At 40.7% G+C, this 24,631-nt stretch overlaps 1 protein-coding gene across 7 annotated transcripts in view; it reads right to left on the minus strand.

The window, feature by feature from the left end:
• Positions 1-225: 225 nt before the first annotated feature.
• CIT (citron rho-interacting serine/threonine kinase) overlaps positions 226-24,631 on the minus strand; it is a 72,462-nt gene continuing 48,056 nt past the window's right edge. For 4 of the 7 annotated variants that reach the window (XM_074887006.1, XM_074887009.1, XM_074887012.1 and 1 more), the window contains 23 exons: positions 20,721-20,918; positions 20,043-20,236; positions 19,402-19,537; positions 18,888-18,992; positions 17,343-17,483; positions 17,080-17,187; positions 16,218-16,380; positions 15,807-15,971; positions 14,440-14,577; positions 13,984-14,164; positions 13,684-13,775; positions 13,290-13,394; positions 12,242-12,411; positions 11,122-11,202; positions 10,768-10,903; positions 9,400-9,539; positions 8,445-8,537; positions 6,018-6,126; positions 5,764-5,892; positions 4,820-4,900; positions 4,133-4,211; positions 3,834-4,016; positions 226-3,013 (listed from right to left, as the gene is read on the minus strand). In XM_074887006.1, the coding sequence (XP_074743107.1) occupies positions 2,533-3,013; positions 3,834-4,016; positions 4,133-4,211; positions 4,820-4,900; positions 5,764-5,892; positions 6,018-6,126; positions 8,445-8,537; positions 9,400-9,539; positions 10,768-10,903; positions 11,122-11,202; positions 12,242-12,411; positions 13,290-13,394; positions 13,684-13,775; positions 13,984-14,164; positions 14,440-14,577; positions 15,807-15,971; positions 16,218-16,380; positions 17,080-17,187; positions 17,343-17,483; positions 18,888-18,992; positions 19,402-19,537; positions 20,043-20,236; positions 20,721-20,918 (3,408 nt within the window). In that variant the 3' untranslated portion in view covers positions 226-2,532. The remainder of the gene's footprint in view (positions 3,014-3,833; positions 4,017-4,132; positions 4,212-4,819; positions 4,901-5,763; positions 5,893-6,017; positions 6,127-8,444; positions 8,538-9,399; positions 9,540-10,767; positions 10,904-11,121; positions 11,203-12,241; positions 12,412-13,289; positions 13,395-13,683; positions 13,776-13,983; positions 14,165-14,439; positions 14,578-15,806; positions 15,972-16,217; positions 16,381-17,079; positions 17,188-17,342; positions 17,484-18,887; positions 18,993-19,401; positions 19,538-20,042; positions 20,237-20,720; positions 20,919-24,631) is intronic. The other 3 variants (XM_074887013.1, XM_074887008.1, XM_074887007.1) reach the window with 2 other exon arrangements.

Below are 24,631 nucleotides of genomic sequence, written 5' to 3' on the forward strand. Positions count from 1 at the left end.
TTTGGACAAATCCACCTGTTTTAGTTCCTATGAACATGCTTTTTGTGAAGCCACTTACGCTACTTGTTCAGGGAATCACAACTATTAAAATGCTAAATATCGTCAAGTTTAGCTCTTTGGTAAGCTTTGACGCCTATAGATTACACAGCCTCTAATGCTGGGTGCAATGGTAGGATGGCTCAGTGTTACTCTATAGAGAAGGAAGCGTTCATTTCACCATGCCAGTCAAGATAGTTATTTGTTTTATTTGGTTATTGTTCAACAACAAAGTTCAATACTTTCCAGGTGGAGCTTTGAACTGTCCCTCTGGTTCCCTCCCTTGTCAATAATAAAAAGGTAATGAAGAAAAATCCTGTACTTTTAGAGACCTAAAACCTCATTTATGCTAACAAGCTTCAATTGCAATTTAATGTTACAATATTTCTTCATGGGAGCAAGGAGGACTAAGCTGAGGCCCCTCCAGCGTCTGAAGATGGCTGTCCACAACCACCATTAAAACAAAAAGCTAGTGTTGAAAAACGCACAGTTTACAATAAAAAAGTAGAAACCAATTCAATTCCCTTTTGTTACGAATATAAAGTTTCTTGTAAATATGTACAGTCCTTTGAGCTATTTCTATAGCAGGAAGCATTTCACGAACAAGACACAAGATATACACTTTCAGGACTCAACAAGCCCATTTCTGAGGTCTTGAAGATCTTCCATGAGATGCAAAGATTTAAAGACTGATCTCAGTGACCCTTCAAAATATTCAGACCAGGAGACAAAAACTTTCAGCAAGTTTCCTGCCAAATCATCTGACCTAAAATAACCCAACAGACAAGAGAACGGAATACAATATTCATGAAACTCGCCAAAGGACACTGACAAGGCATTTGAATTTTTATGGGTTTCTAGAACAGGTTAGCACAGGCTTGCAAGGGACTAGCAGAAGTTTAAGAGTGTGGCCAAGGGAAGATTGGATGCAGTTTTGCTCTTTCCAGTTGTAAAGAACATGGTTGTTCACTTAGAATGTTGCTATTGCAGACTGAATGGTCAAAACCTGCTTTGAAAATCATTTGCTCTCTGCTTCATGTTCACAGCAAAAGAGAACAGAAAGCAATAAAGGGCTCGAGGTTAGATACGCAGAAGCAAAGGCGAAGGTGTTCGGTAACCGCTAAAGCTGTTCATTGTGAGTATCCTCTTGTGCCATGACAGTTGGTTCTTATTGTACGACAAGTTACAGGTCACGGGAAGAGCCAGCCCGGGGCTGCTCCTCGCTCGGGGCCACGTGAGACTGTCAGGACCACGTTCAATGCTGAGAGGAGAACACAAGCGTGACTGTAATTCTTGTCATAGAATAAGGCTTGTGAACTCTTCGTTGCCCAATTTCCAGAGTAATTAACGGTTATTTTGCAGCGTAATCTAAAGGTTTCAGTTAGTTTACAAGTGAGGTACAATACACTACTCAGCAAAGCAACCTAAAAGGAGAGAGCAGCCAGTGATGGTGCAGCAGCATGCAGTGAACTGTCATGCAGAAGACCTGGATAAAGTCTTACACCCCAGTAGCTTATAGGTAACGCACTTTGTCTCAGGGCCGGGCACATGGGATCGTTTAAAGCAGGGTTCTTCCCTCCCCATCAGAGCTGCTCTAGAGCAATTTTAGTGAGAACAAAATAACTTTCAGAAGTGGCAGGTGAACGGACTAATCAGAAGTAATTTTTCTTGTGTTCTGTAGAGAATATCCAATCACACCTCCTATTGAAAGACTCACCTTGGCCCTTCTGTTTCCAGGCCATCAGGAATTCCCAGCATGTCTCAGAACTATGACCAATTCTCTGGTAAGGGGTGCTAACCACAATAAAGACCTGGGGTGGGACTCTAGTCCCGTTTAATTTCCTTGATGAACCACTAGGGACTAAAGTGAATACAAAAAGTTCATGAACTGCTTGAAAGAGTAACAATAGTACAAAGTGCAAAAACAGGAGTGCAGGAAAGTGCAGAGAAATTAACTGAGATGCGAACAATCTTCAAAAGCGTCACGTCTCCCGATGCGGAGCGAGCTTTGGCCCAGGAATGCTGTTTTGGTAACTGGGCCGCAGACATGGAGTGCATATACTCAGTATATTTCCTTTTTTTTCCTGCAGGTCAAGATGAGTAACTTTGTCTAGCTGAGACTTACACTGAAGACTGGTCCCAGACCTGGCAGGGAAATAAAATGACAGTTACAAGTCGCCCCTATTTTTCTCACGTACGCACGGGTGCCAGCAGCAGTCCATCACCTCACTCCTGGCGCCGCTGCTGAGCGAGCGCTGCCTGCCTGCGTGCTGCCAGGTGGCATCACTCAATCCACTGACAAAGGCAAGTACTGTCAGCGTCACCCTGAACACAGCAGGCTCCCACGTTCCTTTCTCCAGACACTGTCCCCCTTCAAACCCTTGATAACCTGACTTCTGTTGGTAAATGCACCTTTGCTTTTGGATCTGGAGGACTTTAGCCTGTTCCAGAGTCAAGCTGCTTTTGCAGTTACAGAACTGGCACAAGGGAAGGTGTTCACAGTGAGTTACACCGTATGCACTCTGTTTTAGCAGAAGTTGAGAGGGGGATGAGATTTGATTTGCTCTTTTGTACTCTACAGTACCACCAGCCCTTCCGCGCCTTTTCCTGAGAACAGAAAAGTTCTCCAGGCTCCAAACTTACCTTATTGACTTGAGCAAGAGGAGTTCTGGCACCACTCACAGGCATTCGTCCTCGGCTGCTCTCGTCGAACAGTCTTCCAGGGGACCTCTCTCTGCGGGTGCTCAGAAGCCGGCCTGGAGACTTCTCCCTCTCCAGCGGTCGCCCAGGTGACTTGTCCCTCCGCAGCTCTGTCCTTCCCTCGCGGTACCGATGGGGTGTGCTTGGCTCTCGAGGGTGGCTTGGACCTTCCGGTGGTCCTGGGCTTGACGCTACCCGCTTGGTTATGTGCTCGTTGTATGTGGGCGGACCTCTCTTGTTAGGACTACTGTCATTCAAAAATAATGGACGCGAACAGCTGAGCGACAAAAACTTCAGTTACGCTTTCTTTAAACAAAAATATAACTTTCCCCAAACACCCAGCAGTGTTTAGGTGAAAAAGCATCAGACCTCCCTGAGGGAAGATGAAAAGACACTTTGATAGCTGAGTATCCATCACATCAGCCACACTAGTGAAGTGCCTTAATGAATTGCCCATGTAAGTCATGCCTACGGAACAGGCCACAAAAGTACAGTCATATACTTCAGAAGAATATTTTTCCTTATGAAAGTACACTGAAATTTGGTATATGCTTTTTCACGTACAAAAGTAGCTCCAGGGTGTGCAGGCCACGTCAGGATGAGCTACAAGCCTCAGTTTCTCAACGCACAGTGGCACTGTCGACCCTGGTATTCACCCCTCTGAAGTATCACTGTTCTGCTGAGCAGAACATGATCGTATCACACCTTCCCTAAGGCATACGCGTTATTTAAGAGGAAGGGGCTCTTGCTTTAGAGATTGTTTCGGTGAGTCAATGTCTAGTGTCATGTCAATGGCATCTGAGCTCACCAAGCTTTGAAGTCACAGTGCTCTCACAACACAAACCAGCTGAAGAGAGCAGAGCATTTGTGTAGATTACTCACATATTCCCACATACAGAGCTAATGTTTCTTTGCCTCCTGGATTTTAAAACACCAGCTACTCTACTCCTCGTTCCAGCATTACAATAACTGGCTAACACCAGCCTCGATCTCTAAGAGTGGAACAAGGGCATCCCACAGCATTGGGGGAAAAGCCACCTGGAGCAGAGTTTGCTCACGAGGTGCACAGGGACCTCGACACACCGACTTCATCGTACCTGCGTGTAGCGGAAGATCCTCTGTGGTGCTGCTCGTTGTTGGTCTCCTTCACTAGATTGCCCTTACAGCAAATCACCCTTAATTTGTCTTGGTAGGAGGAGGCCAAGTAGATAGCTCCAGATGAAATTGCAGGCCCTAGATACCGTGGATTTGGTATCTCCAGGTGGGCTCGTGCAGGAGTTCTGGGTAAAATTGCAGGAAAGAGTCTTCACAAATGACAACACTGTGCCTTTTTCTGGCAAGTACACATATTCTTGCAGCACATGCTGTTCAAAGTAATGAGAAGAGAACAACTTACCCTAGAGAAGCTCGTGCCTGAATCTCGATCACTTCAAGGGAATTGAAGTGGGTCACAAACAGATAGGGCTCCCTGTAGGCTGAAGGGAAGACACAAAAGAAAATTCTCTGTTAAAAACTTCTAAAAAGCATCAGTGAGCACAACAGAGCCTCACAGCCCCTTGGGAAAACTAAGGGAATATATTTTCTGTAATAAGACACAAACACTAAGTAGGGAGATGCAAGCTTAAAGGATTGTTGCTTTGAAACTGTCTCTATCTCAAGAATTTTACTAACCAAAGTATCATGAAAAAGGCATTAAAAATAGACTATTAACTGAACAAAATCCCATTAGGTAGTGTGAACGGCCTGAGGGAACCACACTGACGTGATATATTCTTGACTATTTCAGAAACTTCGAAGCAACATTAAAAATCCCACTAACCAGTTCAATCACACCAGACTAGGAACATTAAGGAAATCCAACTTTGGTTTAGTTTTCCTCAAATTGTTTCTACTTCAGAAGGTTTGCCATCTGATCTTAATGATTTATAATGATCTTAAATCATGGGAAAATCCCCAGAGTTTCTGGGAGAATTGGGAGAGGGAAGAGGAACCAGAAGCGCTGAGTGAAGGATACCTGTCCCACGAGGATGCTTCCTGGTTTCAACAATTTCCATAATCCAAGTGAATGTCCCTCAACACCTACCAAAAGCTAAGGGCAAGCGATTCCATTTCAGGTCATCTGTCCTACTGCGTCTTCCATAGGAATCCACAAAGACACCAAACTCTGCCAAGAAAAGTCATGTCACGTCATGTCAAGAGCATGCGCCTGAATTTTATTCATTTATTTTTGAAGGACAAAGGCAATTGACCCTGGGCTATTTAGCAGGCAGGGTGCTTACTATCTTGCAAACCCTAGAGTGTCATGAATTACTCTAATTGACACTGAATTGCCTAGATGCAGGAGCACTTTCAGTACCAAAAGGTACTGCAATTCTAGGTCTCTCTATACCAGTTAAGGTTATTATTTAATCTACAGTTGGGAAGACACTGAGACTCCTACTGTTACTCACCCAAAATTACTGCTAGTGGGCTTTTGAAGACTTCCTGTGCATTTTCATGACACTATTCCAGAGGGCCAACAAAAGCAGCTATACGACAAAATAACACCCTCTTATTTCATCATAAGAAGATTGAAAACTCTCATCTGTCTGTATGGAAACCAGACAAGAAAGCCAAAGTCTGAAACCCCCTTAACATTTTAACAGGACAATCAAACACCTGTTTTCACTTAGCACTGACCACTATCCCCCCCCTTCAGGCACAGAAGCCCACACATGGCAACTGAACCACAGGCACGGAGATCTCTTACACCAGAAGCAAGCTGACCAAAAGCACCTCAGCACGCTGGATCAGTAAGAGCTGTTCTAGTGCCAATGCCCTGTGCATCTTCTCACTGTTTAAACCACCAGCCACAACTCTTCCAGGGCTTTTAGATTCACAGGCCTCAACAGCTCTTCGCTACCAGGTACTAGAATGTCAAGTCTGTTGAGCTTCCCTCTCCAACAGTACTTGGGTACCTTCTGACAGTTCAGCTACCAAAGAGAGCGGCTGTAGTGCAACAACTGCACAACCACACCACACACTTACCATGGAAACACAGCAGGTACTCCTCCCTCTGCCCTGTTGGGTTCACTTGGATGATACTGACTGGAAAACTGTTGGTGGAAGCAGCAAACACAGCAGAGGCCAAAGTGTGGTCATTTTTATCCAGAAACTCTGCACAGAGAATGGAGAAAACCAGCTCAGCCAGCACCAACTTTTTTTCCTAAACTGCCTTAGAAAAGCCCCACCAAAAGAATCTGTGCAGCCACTTGGGGTGTTCCTCAGGAAATGTCTCCTACCCTCCAGTGTATACTGCTTCATCTCAATTTCGTAGAACTTGTTGGTGCCAATGATGATGCTGTAAGTGGTCAAATGGATGCAGCTGCAAGGCTCAGAGGTTTCAATCTCCTGGAAAAGAGGAAAGTATGGACGGATATTAGTTCCCTGTAACAGTTTACAGATACTGCTTATTCTGGAAGATTATATATTGCCACATTTATCTTTACAAAAGGGAGAGACAGCAACCTCAAAGTCACTAACAGTCTCTCAAAAGCGTATGGAAAAGTACATTTTCCCTCTAGAAGAAAACCTTTTGTTTTGTTGGAAGTGATACTTGCTTGAGTATAGACTCGCATGCCAACTCAACTCCAGGTGCTAACCCTAATAAGAACCTCTTCCTTTTGGAAGAACATGCTATTCTGGAAGACATTCTTCTGCTCTGCAGCTCAGTTTTCTGGAGCAGTAGGGAGTGGCTCCCCACTTGCAATAGGTCACAGCCACACCAGAGACTGCACGTCTGAACAGCCTCTGGAGATGACGTAAGACCAGGACTGAGCAGTCCGGGTTGAATGCCAGCCTTGTCACTAGGAAGTCTATCAGTCAAAACTGCCCCAGCTCCAGAGCAGCTGTGCTAGAACAACCACTTCCTCACCTGGAAGTCACCAGGAATCAGGGCAGCTGCTAGAAAGTGGACAGAAGATCCTAAGACAGCTGCAGCAAGACTGACCCCAGTCAACTCCCAAACTCTTCATATCCCACAGAGCAACTCTTGTCAGCAGGCCCATCCATCACTGTGATTCTCCCAACAGAAAGAATCAGCTCACTAAAGTATCTCTGCTGTTAACACTTAAGAAGTTAGCTTGATAGCTCCTTAAGCAAAAGGAAGACAAACACACACAATCTCCCTTCTGTCTTTGTACAATGTAACACACGTGTTGTCCACCAAGATCTGCACTGTGCTTGAACAGCTAGGATAGCTCTGCAGGTTAGGCTGACACAACACACAGCTCCCCAGATCTTCTGAGGACAAGATTCCTTGCATAATTCCTAGTTTATCTGGAAACTTAGCTGGCAGAACAGAAAAGCGTATTCTGGGCTTGCTGCCATCTTGTTAGGATCTAAATTCAGTTGTCTGGATTAGTGAAGATAAGGAAAACTTGCCTTCTGAAACACGCCTTTGCATGTTTTGCATGTAAGCCCTTGTCAAGGCACTCGGCACTACGGGGGTGAATGGCAGCACGAACAGAGGACGGTGACTGTACATCCTCAGTGTTTCCTGCCGGCTGCTGCTCCGCTGTGAGCAAGAGTTGGTATCAGCTACAATGCTTGTAGCTGTTCCAGGTTTGCTGGCATCCACATTGTTTGTGCCAAGATCTTCTCCATCAAACATGTCTTTACTTCCAAGGAGGCCGGCATCTGAATTACTGTGCCGACTGTGCTTCCTTACAGCAGTGCCAGTGTAGCACTCCGTGGGGATAAAAAAACCTCAGGCAAGCTGTAAATTGAACCAGTGCCTTCAAAGGAACCTGCAGAAGCTCAGTGGGATATGTAGTTTAACCGGAACATCCCTGAATTTGTGAGTTGGAGAGGACATGAGTTTCTGGGCACCAGCCCATTTTGAGGTGGGCAGTGTTGAAACAATTTGTTCTGCAGAGAGATCCCTATTCTTTTGGGTTTTTTCTGGATGCGTATCAGCATATGAAATTTATTCATGACAATTCATTGGACTTGTCTTTGAGAGGAATAGTGGGTTAGATGCTCAGAGTATTATCTGCCTGCAGCTGGCTGTCTGAAGAAGAGCTGAAGTAGTTCTGCTTTTCACCCCCAAGCAGGGCAGAATGAAGCAACACGGGTAGCAGCACTGTGCAGTGCTGGGGCTGCAGGTAGGCAGGGTTACACACAGCCGTGGGACATCCATACCCTACTGCCTCATTTGCTGGTCAGGAGAAAGTACACGTATATCGGGGTAAGTATGGGAAACAGCTGCCTATCCTGAGATGGAGTAACACCAAATAGCCTTTGATTTTCACTGGTACAGTAAACAAATTCAGATACCCACTGCTTCCTTAATTGCAAAGAAGAGAAAAGTCATTTGTTATGGATTCCTCCAAAGACAATAGAGGTGAGGGAACACTGCTGGATAATTAAGATAATTTTCTGGGTAAATAAGCGGGGGTATGATTACAGCTGAGTCCAGTATCTCAAAAAAAAAAAAAAAAAAAAAAAATCACAGTTCTGTTCTGCATCTCTCCAAATATGCCAACTCTTATTAAAGGAAATTGCTGCCTACTCCAATTTTAGTCAGCGCACGTTGCAGTTTGTTATCATTTTAGCTGGCAAACAAATGTTCTTAGGCATGCAAAAAGGTTTAAGATGTTTGCTCCAAAGCAAAGTCTTAGTGCAATGTGTGAATTACCTTAAGTAGTGAAGGGAATTACTAAGCTTACCTTTCTGATACAGAACTTGCTCAAGCTCTCATTGTATCGCAGAACCACCACTTTATTGGGCATGGCTGCACAGATACAAAGACCATTCTCAACCTGTAAGGAAGATTACAAGTATGGTTCGGGATGGTAATACAGGGTAAATTGTAATGCCGAGCACGTGAAACGGATCTGAGTACCTCTTGTCACAAAAAGAACTTTGCAGAGATAAGCAAGTACATTTTTAATAGGGTAGTTATTGTGAATTAGTGAAATAATGAAAAACCTCTTCACATTCTCAAAAAGAACATGAATTTGAACTTCATCTACGATTTCTTTTATACTTGAAAGAAGTTAATAAAAAATTAGGTTTTCCACAGAAAAATGCTTCATTAAAAGGGATAAGAAATTCAAATAGGTAAGGTCTACATTTTAACCCCTGAAACTGTCACTTAACCATCACTTTGAAATGAACGATGTTCAGTTTGTTATCAAAGTAGTCCGTAGAAGTAACTGTTAATGAGAATTTTTGCTGTGGCTAAATGTTCCATGCTAAAACTGGGAATTACTGTAAATATCAAGAGTTACTAAGTGACGCAAAGACCTAAGTAAATTTGCTAGCCTGGAAACTGTTACGTGACATTCAAGAACAAGCAGTGGATGGAATTCACTAATTCTAAACCTCTAAATTGAAGGACACAGTTATACTATGCTATGCTGTATTTCTTATGTAGCAGTTTAGGCTATACCATCATGCCATCCTGACTGAATTGATTCATATGAGTAGTAGGTCCTCCATGCTGTCTCCAGCTCAGCCTCTCTTCAGCCCCTATACGCTTCTTATTTGAAGAAAAAGATTTAAAACAAGAATATAGACCTTGGATTTGTTGCCAGTGAAATAAAGATGCTTGCTTTGATTAACATTCAAGTCAGTGCAGTCTAAAGGGTGGTCTGAGGGCAAGAGGGAGCTGTATCCTACCTTGCCAGCAGCAAAAAGGTGACATCCTTTGACAGCCTCAAAGACATTTGGTGAGATATCAGGCTGGGCTGGGAGATGAGACTGAGCTAGAGATTGCTTCACTTTCTTTACATCAACAAGACACAGAGCCCTTTCTTCTCCTGGAAACAAAAATGGTTACATTTCGTCAAGGGAAAACTCCCTCTTCTCTACAAAAGTCTGTTCTGTTGCCTAAGCAGCAGCTTATCATTACAGGCTGTTTCTGTGGTAACACTCACAATGCACCATGTAGAATTCACTCCATATTATTCCTATGAAAAGTGAAACAGAAAACTTACAAAAACCCAACCACACAACAGGCAGTAAATCTACTGGGAGAACAACCATTCTCTCCATGGATTATTAGTGTAGCTAGGGTCTAGTAGATCACAATGAGAGTGGCCTCATTAGGACACTATTCAAAACTAGCCAGGAAGTTTTATTTTACCCTTTGGAACTTCTTAAAGTAAATAGTCCTTTAGCCTCTCTGTGCCAACAGAACCAACAATGGATTTCCAAGAAGTGCCCTAATAAACCGCTTTATAGACCAAGCCCAATTCCTCTCAGAAGTCTAGCGATACAGTAACATAGCCTTCTCCTAATTTCGTGTGAGATTTTCTTTTTCCAATTGCTTTTTTCTCTACCACCTTTAAACAAAAAGCACGGACAGCTTAAATCTTTACAAGGTGAAAAATGCAGAACAAACAGAACAAGAGAGAGAATTTGTTTTTCATTCCCTACAAATGTCATAGAGACACTTGATAATTTGGGCTTTCAGATGAAGATACGCCCTAATGTTTCAGCATGCCTACATCAGTGTAGGAAGGATTATCTCTGGAAAACCACAGATGGAGATTAAAGCTGGTGTTCCTTTCATAAAGGAATCTTAAACAAACCATGAAATAAGCCCCAGTTTTGTTACATGGATTAGTGTTCAGAGGAAGAGAGGTTAAGAGTTGTTGGCCCTAGGCCACAGTGATCACATCGTGGTCCTCAAATGGTTAACTGCATTAAAAAGAAAGGTTATGTATTGATTAGGAAGAGATATGCTCACTGATCAGCTCAACAGTTTTAAAATTGAATTTAAAATGATGACAAACCCCTAAGCTGGAAGTATTTTGCCCGTGGTTCCTCCTTCCCTCAGCTTTGGAAACTGAGAAATCACTTTCTCATGAAGGTTTAACTGAGCCTTCATTCACACATTCATTTTACAAGAAAGCCTCAGAAAATACTGTGTTAACCACAGTAATTGATTCCTAACAATATACTGATAAAAAACAGAAGAAAGCCTGTAAGCCTTTGGCACAGCAGTACTCCTAGCAGTACAAATGGTAACATATAGCCCCCTACCTGCTATCATGAGTAGCTTCTCCAGATCCTTGATGAGGTGAATTTGGAAGACAGCACCCATTCCTGGGATGTGCGTTAAGGAATTCTTCAGTACATTCAGGGCATAGAGACCTTCTTCTGCACCCACCAGTACTACCTACAGTGACAACAGGAAAAAAATAGAAATAGCACTACGTGAGGAGAACAAGGAATGCTCCAAGAGCAAACTTGAATGATACTGTTTACCAGTGAAAAAACAAACCAACAAACAAGTATATGATTGCACATATTGCTGTCAAGTTACCGATTCCATGAATGAAATACCCAATACTCAGAACATTATTATTACACAGAACAACTGAACATTATTATTACCTGGTCACTGAAGGGCATTGTGCAATTTATATCCAAACGGTCTTCACCCTCTAGCTTCAGCAGGGAGTTTCCAAGCAATTTCTGCAAATGACAAAAAGATATTTTTTCGGTTGAGTTAATCTTTATCTCTTTCTCTATTAGTATTTTAACAATGTAAGGTCATCATTTCAGGCAGGCAAAACACTTGGCACAGATTTCTTTTTCTCAGGAAGCTAAAAGTTGCAGGGATACCTCCTAGAAAGGAATTAGTAAGCTTTTATCTACCTGAAACACAGTTAGGCAAACCGATCAGAATTAACCTAAACTCAGACAGAACCTACTGCTGTCTCTATCCTTTCCATTTCCCTCAGTCTCCTGCAATAGAGCAGTGAAGTTTTCCTAGGGAAAGGATTAAAAAAAATAAGTCTAGATGTTGGTGGGAGCACGTATTCTTGTCAGAGACAAAAGGAATGCTAGCATGAGAAAAAGAGATGGTTTCCTGCTAGTCAGATATTCCCTGCCTCCAGAGCTAACAGAATCACAGAATCATCTAGGTTGGAAAGGACCTTGAAGATCACCTAGTCCAACCGTAACATTCTAGTACACAGTGCCATAGCATCAAATCTCCCTTCATCAGAAAAGTTATCAGTGCAGCAATGATGTAAAAGGCTATCCAAAACCAAAACAAATCCATTTAACCTCTTATCAGGGATAAAACTTCAACACACACACCCCTCCCCCAGAAGAAACAAAAAAACCCAACTCCGTAAGAATAGGTGAGGAGGGAGCTTTTTGCTTGTTTTTCCTTTCTTTCTAGGTTTGCTCATTCCATGTGGTACATTATGATACTGGATTTAAACCATGTCCTAACTGCTCTTTCTTCCTTTTCCATTTGCTGGAATTACAGAGATAAAGTTTTGGGATCCTCTTACTACACTCCCCAAGTCTAAAGAAGGGTCTGGTAATCTAGAGCGTCAGTCTCTCGGTGAACTAGTTCCTGGTACTCATACTGATCATCATAAGGCAGAAGTAATAACTTACCTTCAGTTAAACCTCAGCATGTCAAACACCGAAAAAATATTTTTCAAAACTCTGCTCCCTCCCAGAATATTTTATTATTAAATGAAACTTTTATACTCACAGCATCAGCCTCAGCTTTTTCTCTGGAAACTCTCCCACCTGCCACTATTGATTCCAGTGCTGTGACCCAGCGCTGTTTGTCAGGGAAGCTGGGTGCTAACAGGTAGAGTGTTCTACCAGGCCAGCAAGTGGTGTGTGGATGAGACTCCAATTTTAGGATATATGGCACATCTGAGATGTTATATAGATAGAATAAGACTTAGATTAGTTTTTGGAATATTGTCAGTGGACTTAAAATCAACACCTTTCAGCCTCATTGGAGAGAAGTTGTATTTATCATGACGTGTTACCATGGCAATTTATACATAGGTTTCTCCTTTACAGGTCCTGCACAGGCTAGCTCCTTAAAGCTAAATATTAGCTGGGTGTATGCAATCCATACATACAATGCTGTCTTTACTAAATAAAAATAATTTCTTGCCTTTTATTCATAAGAGAAAGAAATTCCATTGTGAAAAAAAATACAAAACCAGCCATTTGACTAAAGTTTTCCCTGTACTGTTCAAGAAAAATCTGTAAAAATTGGTTATGGAAACCTTGGTTTTTAACAGTCTGTATCCTTTAATGTTAAAGTCAAGACATACATAATCTTTTCATCAGTTCTATTCAATACATACAAATCAAAACATCAACATGTTTTCATAATAAGAGACTGTATACACCCCACAGTATTTCTAAGTTAATGACCTTCTGGTTAGAGCACAATGGTGGCATGAATTATGACACTTCACACTTGATAGAGAGCATTGAGAGAAGAAATTTAAATAAACCGAATGCTTTCAAGTATGTTACAAAACTCTTAAAATTTACTTCCATTTGGTTTGATGATTATATTATTCGCAGTTCAACTACCATGACAGAAGCAACAGCCTATGTGTAACTAAATCTAGATGACTGACCTATTCATCTAATTCAAAGAGAGGTAACCTCAAAATTACACAGTTACAGAATGCAAGTTAAAGGGAGAAAATTCTGTTCAGCCAAACAGAATGCCAGCTGATGGCAAGCCAGATGAAATCCATTTGACCTCATCTACATAAGATTCTCACCTGTCTTTGCTGTATTGGTAAGTTCAGTAGCTCCTACAGCTCCATGAACAGTTACATCGCCATCAGGAAGGCAGAGCTCAAATTCCTCCAGAGGCCTCTGTCCAGCTGCAGGAGAATAGGGAGACAGATTATGAAAGAACAAACAAGTAGCAAGAAAATAACTGTGACAGCAGAATCAAGTGGATACACACTGGATGCTTCACAGCTGGATTATTATGACATTCCAGCTAATAAAACTGTTAAGGATCTACAAAAACAACAACGTTGCCTTATTATAGAAGATTTAGCTAAATTAGGTATGGCCACAGCAAGCAGTGACAACCTTTAAGCCTCTCAACTCACCAAACAAAATCTGAAGATTTAAAAAAAATGTTCTTGCTAGAAATGCTGTTACCTTCTCTTGCTTCTGCATCGTAAATGAGCACTTTCGTTCCTTCCAGGACAATATACTTCCTGTCCCAACCCTGTTGTCCACGTTTATTATTCCTGAAGGAAATAAGCACAAAGCCAGGTTGGATTTTCGGCTTGGATTCGGAATAAAACAAGCATGCAACTCCTAGAAAGACAAATTTCAGTGGTAGTACGTAATTGTAATGGGCATGTACCAATTATCACATTGTAAGAGCCAGGGTAATATAAGGAACTGTTCCAAATATTTCAGCACCTGATATGGCACCAAGATTCATGTTTATACCTTGGCACTTTCATCCATCCTTCAAGACGTAGACTGCTGCTTGGCTCCTTCAGCTGCAGACCGGGAGAATTCATTTTATCCCGGCAGAATGCTTCAGAGAAGTGCGTGGCATATTCTGCTGGCAGTCCACAAGTAGCTGGCAAGCAAGTTGAGCATTTTGGGTGACACATCACCTGGCATTCTGACAAAAGGACAGAGAAAAACTTCTGTTAAAAGACAAAAAAATCATGACACAGCTGCCTCAACTTCTAACGCACAAATCCCAGTTTTTCCAAGAATCTCCTTCTGCTCTAAACCATCAGATGTTTTCTAATGTAGAATGTTTGCACCAACTAGTTCCAAGTCTTCATACTTGGTCCTTTCTTCAGCTTTCACCGAAAATCTGTTCTAGACGGCTGATGCTTTTTCATTCTACCGTCCAGTTACACTTTGTTTATGCACACACTCTGCTCTTACCAAGGCATTTAGATGCCTGCCGTCCAAAGTGCACAGTATCCAGACACACCGCACATTTTGTTGCTCTCATATTTAGCCCCACGTTAAAACGATGTGGGATATTATGATGCATTCGCTCTTTCAGGCGTCGGCTGTACTCTGGAAGGTATAAAATTTATTATCAGGATGAAAACTGTGATAGGGATGAAAATTATAGTAGGTTTTGTCATTTTAAGGCCCAGGTAATAAAAAGTGACTACATACCTCTATCAAAGCCCTGCTGAACATAGACACTGTCTATTTTCCTTTGCAATCTGCACATCTTAAGCTACATTACCACCTCAGTAATTACCTTATACAGATGCACAGAATGTGCTGCTTGAGAACAGACTGTAGAACTGAAATGGCTAATGTTTGCTGTAGCAAGATTATGTCAATCAAACCATCTAAATTCCAAGTCTGCACTCAGCTCCAGTTCTTACAATGTGCTAAACTCATCTCTCAATTTTGCTTATAGCTAACAAACCCTTCAACACCTATACAGTTGTAATCAATACACAGCAGGCCGCCTTCATACAGCCCTCATGTGAACCATCAGTGCCAGCATATCTTAAATCATACCTAAAATCCCTGTTAGGGGATCTATGTTGAGCAGAGTTTATCCTTCAAGGCTTTTACTGATGAACATGATTTTCTTCACCGTCTGTGATCTGCCTCTGAGGACATCTTCCCATACCAAAGTTACCCACCCTGTGCCTCCCCAGCTACCTGTGATGGCCAGACCAGTTTGTGGGTTCAGGCTTTTTCCAGCTAAAGGCTGCAGGTTTTGGTTCAACCTCTGGGTTCAATGCTCACTCTGGAATACTGGTTAACTAAGAATAAATGAGCAGAGCCCTCAATCCTTCAATTTCTTCCGATGATCCTCTCCCCTCCATTCTCAAGGATATACAAGGTTATCCCCTTTTTCTAGTTAATAGCATATTAATGTTGTATTTGACCTAGTATCTTCCTTTTATGCCTAACAGAAGTCTTTTCCCTTTACCAAAAGTCTTGATAGAATCTTTCCGCTCAGCAGAACAAATCTGTGGTTTAGATATTAACTGCTAAGGAAACAGCCATAAATCCTTTTGATCAATGCAGAGAGTAGTACAGAAAACACAATCCTCTGAAAAAAACAAGCTCTTAAAACAATTCATGCTAAATAATTATTTTATTGCTGAAGTTTCCAGAGATAAGTTATATAATCCAAATAGAGAATTTTAAACCAAAAGCAAAACTTATCTAATATTCCTATCATGAAAAAATCTAGGGTTGAAATTAAAAAAAAAGAGATAGCATTGAAATAGTAGACAGAAAAATAGTAACAGAAAAGTTCAGCAAGAACCTACCCTCCGGTGTGGAGGATTCCTTCCTGCGACTGGAGGGCGGCGCTAGCAAACTGATCGGAGTAGGCTGGTGCTCTGGCGAGCGGACTATGGCAGACATGATGATCTGCTGCCTGGCTGTGGCTGGAGTAGATGGATGAGGGTGGTCTGATATTTTCCGATGAGCAGCTATAGACGAGACAAATGCCACTCATTAACATAACCAATATGAAACACTAGTTCATAGCAGTGGTTCTGTGTAACCATTCAGTGGTTACAGCCCGCAGAAAGAAGTGCAGCCTTATTGCATCTTCACAGCAGTAGATAAGAATTAAACAACATATGTTACTGCTATAGTGGCACACAATTAAAGGCATGTTTTCAGACCAAAAACGTGCGTCTCCTTCCAGATTCACCTTTTCTGTTAACCCCTACCTTCTTCACGAGCAGATCTGAGTTCAATGCGTGTTTTCTGTAGAGCCTCCTCCAGCTCAGCAGAACGAGCCTTCTCCTTCTCCAGTGCCACTTTCAGCTCATTGTATTGCAGGGGAACCTGTGTGGGTAAAGAAGGGTCCTCTTTCCGCCGACTAAACAGGCCCTAGCAACAGAAACACACAGACAACTCCTAACTCCTAGTAAGAGATGGCTTAAACTAGGCAAAGTGAAACTAGCTAGTGGCAGTCCGGCCAGAGGGCCTAATGGTAATTCTGATATGCGTAAGGATGGATTTTTAGTTCATATTGGCACTGGAGAGAAAATGTTGAGATGTGGATTAATTTAAAGGAGGGGCGTACGTTACCTGTTAGTACTCACACCTTGAGTTTCCGAAAGCATCTAAACAGAGGATCTCAAAATACTTGGTTAAAATTAAATTACTTAATTCAAAATGACAGAACGGCTTATGACAAAGATGTGACACAAGTCACATCGCCTGACTAATCAATCCTATGCTGTAACTACAAGACAACCACTCTAGATACACAATATGTTCATACACACATACATACTTACCATTAAAAATAAAAGCATAGTTAAAATTCTGTATTCCTACAGCCTCACTGAGGTGTAGCTCCTGGATTGTAACACAAGTATTGTAGGAATAACAAAAATACTGGAAAAGCCACAAAGAACACATTCTGCCTAGTAAAGTTTGCGTTCAGCAGCTCAGAATGCTCTTAAATGAGGACACATTTGTGTTACACAAAGAAAAATAAAACAGAATATTATGAATACACAGCACATAACTCATCACAAAACCATCATTTAATTCCATGCCTCTCAAACCTTTTTCACCCACCTTTTTCTTTTTTGCTGGTTGGTCCATCTTTGCCTGGAGGAAATCAATAAGTTTGGTTTGCTGAGAAATAGTGCCCTCCATTTTCACTTTTTCATGGGAATAGAGAACCTGTGAACCATACATACACAGAATAAATTTCATCTTAATAGAAGATAATTCAATAGCAGAACAGAGCTAAAAAATAGTATCAGGAAAGTGTCACACAGAAACCGTAGATCATATCTGGGAGCACAGAGTCCTGCCCACTGCTTCCTCATCCTCACCTGAATGTTTTCCAGCTGATATTCCAGGTCACTTCTTTCAGTCTTCAGAAGATCTGCTCGATCTAGAGCCTCTTGCAGACCTTGAGTTAGGCGGAAGATGTGATTCTTTTGCAGATCCATTTGCTGCTGCAGCTTTGCCTGCTGTTAAGAGGAAAACAAAGGCCAGTGTTCTGGTTTTGTTGTTTGTTTGTAATAATAAATAAAAGCTATTAAAAGTTATCACTCTTTGTAAAATAGACATCATTGGAGAACTTAAAAGTAAACAGACAATTCTTTAAAAGCTAGAAAATCACAGTATTCTAGAAGTTTTCCTTCCTTTCAGAATCATTATGACTAAACAAGCATTTCTATGTAGTGTATTTACATTGATCTGTAGTAACACCATTTCTTTCAACTGCACATTCAAGTTATTTCCTTTTTTAAGTATTTAAAATCTTGTAATTGTTAATAAGTCTGCACATACATGAAGAATTTCTTGATGCCGTTTTCTCAAGCTCTCTTTACAAGCACCAGAAGCCATCTCAATACTTTGTAATGAAAAAAGATAAATTCTTTCCTATACCAGGATAAACTCCTTCCTCTATAGTCATATAAGGAAAACTATGTCCAATTGTTTACATGTTTGTCTCCAAGTAGAAACAGAACAGGGCACATGACAAACTACTCCTAATTCTTTCAGGTTTTATACTTTCTTGATGAGAAAGTCCCCGAGTATGAAAACCATTAATGCTCACATGTTATGAAGCAAGAGCCATAAATCTTTCACTGGGATGCATAATGTAGTTCTCAACCTTGGGACACCTTGTCAGTACCCCAAGTACACCAAAAGGCTCTAATTGCCCTGTCTAATTGTCTGTAACCACCCTTCCCCTGAAATCCTCCTCTGCAACCTTGTCCCCCACTGCCCAGGTCTGGCTGCCTGCACCCAATGCCTCGCTGATACGGTGCGGGTGTGTAACCTTAGATCAGACTTCTGTGAACCCAGCTAAATTATGAAAAAAGCTGTGAGAAGCCTCACCTGTGGCCTCCACCCGTGCACCCTTAGCACACTGGCTCCAGAGCTGTTTTTAAGCTGCAGTCCGTGCACTCAGTCTGGTTAGAGCTATGTTGTAAGAATGCCGTGCCTGGGCACGGACCTTGCCTTGCAGACCTGACCTAGGACGTGCCTCATCACTACAGGCTTCTGTAACAATCACCAGGCTGCTGGCTGAACCTGATTACCTTCACCAAGCCTGCTCTGCTCTTCTTCAGGTACTGTGGGACTGTGCCCACCGGCTGCAACACCCCTGTCCTTGCCTGACTTGCTGTCACCCTTGACTGCCAGCTCACCACCCCTTGAGGAGCAGTTCACTTTTACTGCTCCAACATGACCACACACTTTGCAAAGTTTTAAGTAAAAACAAACCCCTCAACTTTATTATTGTACCCAACTTTATTATTGTGCCCAGTAACACAGCAGAAGGATGGATGTGTAACACTGCTATTCACACAACTTTTCCCCCTCAAGATGTGGAACATTCTGCATTTATGAGTTTCCAAGGTTACCTCCTCCAGAAGTCTCTGCTTGAGCTCTCTTTCTGTCTCAAGCTTCTGTTGTAAACTGCGTGCATTCATCTCCAACATAGCATGCTTCTTCTCCAGGTCATTGAGCTAGGCAGGTGGGATAGATAGACAGAATAACATTGAACACTAATAAATATAGAGTTCCACAATGCTAATCCAACTTCACCAAGCACATGCTAAAGAAAAATGATACAGTTACTCTTTACTTACTATAAGGGGGAAAACCAACCAAACAGTATTTTGGTATGCCATTGCTCAAATGCAGATATCAAGTCATTGAAGGACTTCACTGTACACTCCAAGCATCTTAGGCTGCTTTCTGCTTTAGTCTTTTTCAAAAGGAAATCCAAGGTCTTTGGCTCAAAGACAGAACTCTATTCTATGACCTTCAGTCTTTACATTTACTCTAAAATCTTGAAAAAGCTGCTCAAGACCACATTTCTACAAGTAATATCTCTAGAAAAGTATCTGATCTAATCATGAAAGTCTAACTTACCTTATCAGAAAGGCTCTCAGCTTTGAGTTTTTGTTCCTTTAGTGCTTGCTGGAGGGCTAGAATCTCTGCCTTGTGTTCTTTGACAGCTAGTTCTACCACCTGGCGAGATTCAGTAATACGCTGATCTGCTCTCACTCTGTATTAAAATGGAAAATAATGTTACCTAACTCCTTTCTGGGCTTGACCTCTTCCTAGCATGCAGTGGCATCAATAACTCTTTCAGGGGGTTGCCTCAAATTCAGGATGTTACTTTATAAAGCCTGACTGTTTGCTGCAACCCTTTTATATTATATAACCCTGTTCCTGCCCCTGCTAGAACTACAGCCCGAAAATTTCAAGACCCCACAGAGGCAGGATCAAAGACTGTTTTTTCATATAATAAAGCAGAAGATAATAAATCAAGACATTTTATAAGTTACAATGATAAATACCACTCCCCACGAATCCCTCGCTTGCAAAGAAACAAAAGGAACAATATCACTGGTGAATGACTATTAACTAATAAACCATTTTTAGAACTACCTCACAAGAATTTATATTTAGTTCCAACTCCCATATCCTATTCTAAATATAATTTTTGTACTAGCTTCTATAGAGCATTTTCATAAAAGTTAATAAAAGGAGGAGGAGGAGGGAGAGACCTGCTCTGTTTCTCAGTATCCAGCATCCTCTGCAACTCTCTAACTCGACATTCAAACTGGGACTTCTCATCTCCTAGAACATTTCTCCATGCTTCCCACTGACGCTCTTTCTCCAAGAGTTCATCATTCAGGGCCTCCAAGTCCATTACTTGCTCTTCCAGCATTGTACATGTTGTCTTCAAGGCCTCCATAGTCTAAAAATAAATCCTCCTATCAATTCTCACATCCCACATCAAGCGTGCACTTTAAGCTTCAGCCTTACCATTTAAATTAGAGTACATGCAAATTGGCAGCAAACATAAGCTGGTAAATCACAACCCATTTATTTCAAGGCTTCCATACATTCACTTGTGATTGCCGTTAATGTCAGTTCTATCTCATTACAAAATTTTTGAAATTTCCAGGGTCACAAAATTAAAATGAATAATTTTAAGTTACAACATCTTCAGAGTGCAAAATTTCTAAGTAAAATTGCATGAAAATACAATGAGAAATACCAAAAATTTCCATTCACTCAACTGCTCTGGGAAGGAAGGCTTAAACGATAATTGGTGTAAGCCATTGCTCCTGGAAGCATGTTCTTTCCTTATAGTTTCCAGATGAAAAATAATTTTTTGCCTTTCAGATAATTTGCTAGCTATCACACAGAGGCTGTGATCCAGACTTATAAAGCCTTACTTGTTTCTGACTGGTAAGCTGCATCTCTCTCTCAGTGATCTCCCGACGGAGATGGTCAACTTCACTTCGCAACTGGACAACTTCATCATTGGCCCCTGAGGCCTCATCAAGTTGTTTGGACAAGAAGAAGTTCTGATTGTTCAGTTCTGCATTATCTTCACTGAGCTGGTTCAGCTGCTCTTCCAAATCCGTAATCACCTAGAAAGAAAAATAAATTAAATTACATGTCAGTGAGTAGAGATTTTTGAAGAAGTGTTCTCTTCTCACAGAACCATTTGTTGTCAAGCAAGGAGACAGCCTGGCGTTCAATTTTTTTCAAATTTAAACAAAAGCAATGTTGTAGTGGTAGATTTTATGCACGGGAGTATACCTCGATTAGGAATAGCTTTGTTTCTTACAGAAAATAGCTTGACTTTTTAAAAATTTGGTTTAGAGTATAAATATGCTGCAATGCAATTTATTATTTGAGAGGGAACTGTCACATCTAAAGCACTGGATTGGGAATCGGGAGTTGTGGCTGTATTCTCAGATCTGCTGCTGACTTACAGCATGTCTTTGCCAAAGCACTTTACCTTTTTTTGCCTCAATTTCCCCTTAAGTGAAATGAGGATAGTACATCTCAGAAAGGCTTTTGAAGTGTGATATTTAAGAAAACTGAACAAGAAGTGCAATGGAGGAAGTAAAATCTGATGAATCTGCTTAGCAATCGTTTATATTACTATATGTAACACTATATGTAACCAGGAAACGCAGAAAAATTTTAGGAAATATATTCTATCAAAGTAACAGCATTATGGATGGCAGCACGGGATACATAAAGAAAGAAAAAAGTGTGGCAGCACAACAGACTTAACAGAAAAATCAGTGAAAAGCAAAAATTCAACAAGGACAATAGCCTTGCCTTTAACGATGTGAAAGCGTCCATTTGTTTAATCAGAATTGCATTATACTATAACTCAAAACCAACGTCATCACAACAGAAGAGAAAGGAACCTCAGTATAATCTTGAAATCAGCTTAATAAAGAGAATTTCAGAAACCGGAAAGCTCTACACAATTGATATTCAATTCTTACAAATATGTTCTAGAGGCTTTTTTGCCTAGATGTCAAAGAAGAGTGAATAAGATACTTCATTAAATGGGAAAAAATAAAATCCCAGAGCACAGTTGGCCACACATTCAAATTTAAATGTTCCAATTTCCTACACGAGCCAAAGACTTAAATATCTAAAGCAGTAGAGCATAGAGCATGCAGCTCTTCTCAGCTATCTGGAAAGATGACAACCATTTCTTTTTGAAGAATCCGTAATGCATGTATTGGCAGCCTTTTACCATGCCTCTCCTAGATCTAAATTAACAGTATTTGGTTTTTAAACTGTCAGCAGAAAAAGTCCAACTGACATTACTCCCTGCTGGGTGAAGGGGAGTTCCTACTACCCATATGTTTAGGGTCAAATCAAAATGATTCATACGCTAAAACACAACATTTTTAATGAAAATCTGATCGTGTGGTTGATTCTTGAGCACAGTTACTGCCCTATTCAAAATACATTTTATTCTGTATTCTATGCCTCAAGTTTTCAAAGAACACAGACTGTGTCATAAGGATGTGTTAGTGTCTATATGGCTGTAGGGATAAGACCTTAGAAGTGTATTTATACAAACAAAAAGGAACAAAAGAACATTTGTTTTTACAGTGTTTTACCTGCCATTCTTACGAGTAACATCTGAGACTTCTATTGACTGCCAGGTAAGATAAGCTTTTTCTTCTACTTCTTTTATGTTTAGCCACACCACACATCTAGGCACTTTTAAGACATCTTTTATACATCCACGGTTTCTTCCACATATATTTTATATATTAATACAAATATATTCTATAAAAATTATTAAACTAGTTTTGAAATACAAGAAAGCAGACATGGGAGAAACACAAAATGGAGAAGGTGACATGGAGAATTAATGTGTCAAACTACTTAATTCATTTTTTAAAACTGGCTGTATTTCAAGTTGATTTTATCCCTTAAGGGCTGGAAGTTAAGCTGCCATTTGCCTTTATTCTATATTCTAAGATTTTGACTTCTTTCCCCGAATAAAATATTAAACCAAACCATTTTAATTTCACTGTTACATTTTATCTAGTAGGATATTTCTGGAAAACTTAAGACAAATAACAAAGCAGGGTTCCAGAAGAAGTGATGTGATCTCCTTCCTTGAATATTTTCCTAATAGTATATTTATTGACAATTCCAAAATGACTTGGCTTAAATTCCAAATATATTATATATAGATTTTTTTGTACTTTTTTAAAGAGAGAAAATTTGTTCTTTTCAGTACAATTTTCCTTTTTTTCATGGGGAAAGGGGAAATTTGTTGACAAATCCAATTTTTAAAAGCTATCTGCAGCTGGGTATAACCCAACAGGGTTACAGAGTTTATAAATACTGTAAAGCCTAAATAGCAATAGGTAATACTGACACTGGAAAATGGGACGTGGTATAAATGCCTGTTTTGGGAACCAAGAAGAAAGCAAACACAGATCAAAAAACCACATTTGATAGGAAACGCTGTCTTCAGCATACATACATACAACCTATGCCAGAATCCTGTACCTGAAAAGAGTTAATACCTTTAGGTATTTTTCTTTTCAGTTAAGGAAATCCCCAGGCAAAAAAACCCAAATAAACCAACCAACTAACCCTGAGCTATTCTGCAGTTAGATTTGTAAGTACATTAAAGGAAAGTCTGTAAGAAAACTATTATACCCTTTAGAAACCCGTAATATAATTACAAAAATCTTCACATTTAAAGTTTATAAAACAACCAAACACTTGAAAACTTGGAAAAGCAATTCCAGACAATCTAGGCAGCCTTATCTGTGCCACTGTATCATCACTCAGAGCAACTGAAATTTTCTCAATCTATGCTCATCTTCATCATGACTAATCCACAAGAGAGATAGAATCTAACTACACCATGCTAATCTGGCAGATTGTTCACTACATGCCACATCTAAGCAGACAACTTATCTTTATACTGATACAAAAGACTGTATCTCATTTTTTAAATATTACAGAGCAGCCCAAGCATAATAGCTTTTCAGCAAAAGTTAACATATTCAGCACAATTCCCTCCCCATTAAATAGCTTCAGAAAAGCAAAGTGTTTCTCTATTGTGAGATTGCACAGATTCACAGCTATTATACCTGGCCCTACAAAAACTTCTCCAGGCATGGATCACAAATTAAATATAGCAACAAGCAGTTCAGGGCCATGACGATTAGGTTTGCATATCAGACACAATGTACGAAGTTTAATCCATATACTCCAGGTATCAAAATGACAGGGAAAATAAGGAGGGAAAGGAGAAAAGGAACCAGTTTTAGAATACTACTAACTGCAGCTTGCAAACTTCTCCATAACCTTATTTCTTCATGAAGACGCCTCAGTTCTCAGATGCCAACAAATATGCAGGAAAATGCCAGGACACACCAAGGTTAACTGTTTCAGGATGCTATCAGCAGCATGTTATTTGGAGTTTAATGAAATTTTTTGTAAAACCTTAATTCAGAACTTCCAGACGAATGCATAGTTTTACTCTATCCATTTCCACTCCTCCCCACCCTCACTAATCTTTACTAGAAAGCTAACTGTCAGAGTAAATAGGAAAAAAGAAAAAGCTATCTCTCAGCCCCAAATTATTGTGAGAAGGAAGCAAAAGCAGGCATCAGCCTCGCTTTGTCTTAACCTACTCACATTTGGATCCGAGAGACAAAGCTTCTCCAGCAGGGAAATACCAAGCGTTGTAACGGAGCAGAATACCAAGCCTCTTAATGAACACAGCTGCTGATAGATACCAGTCTTGTATCTCTACCTGTTTGATCAATATATAACAATGAACTCCTCGCTTTCT

This window comes from Strix uralensis, chromosome 17 (genome assembly GCF_047716275.1).
Source record: "Strix uralensis isolate ZFMK-TIS-50842 chromosome 17, bStrUra1, whole genome shotgun sequence".
Classification (NCBI taxonomy): Eukaryota; Metazoa; Chordata; class Aves; order Strigiformes; family Strigidae; genus Strix; species Strix uralensis.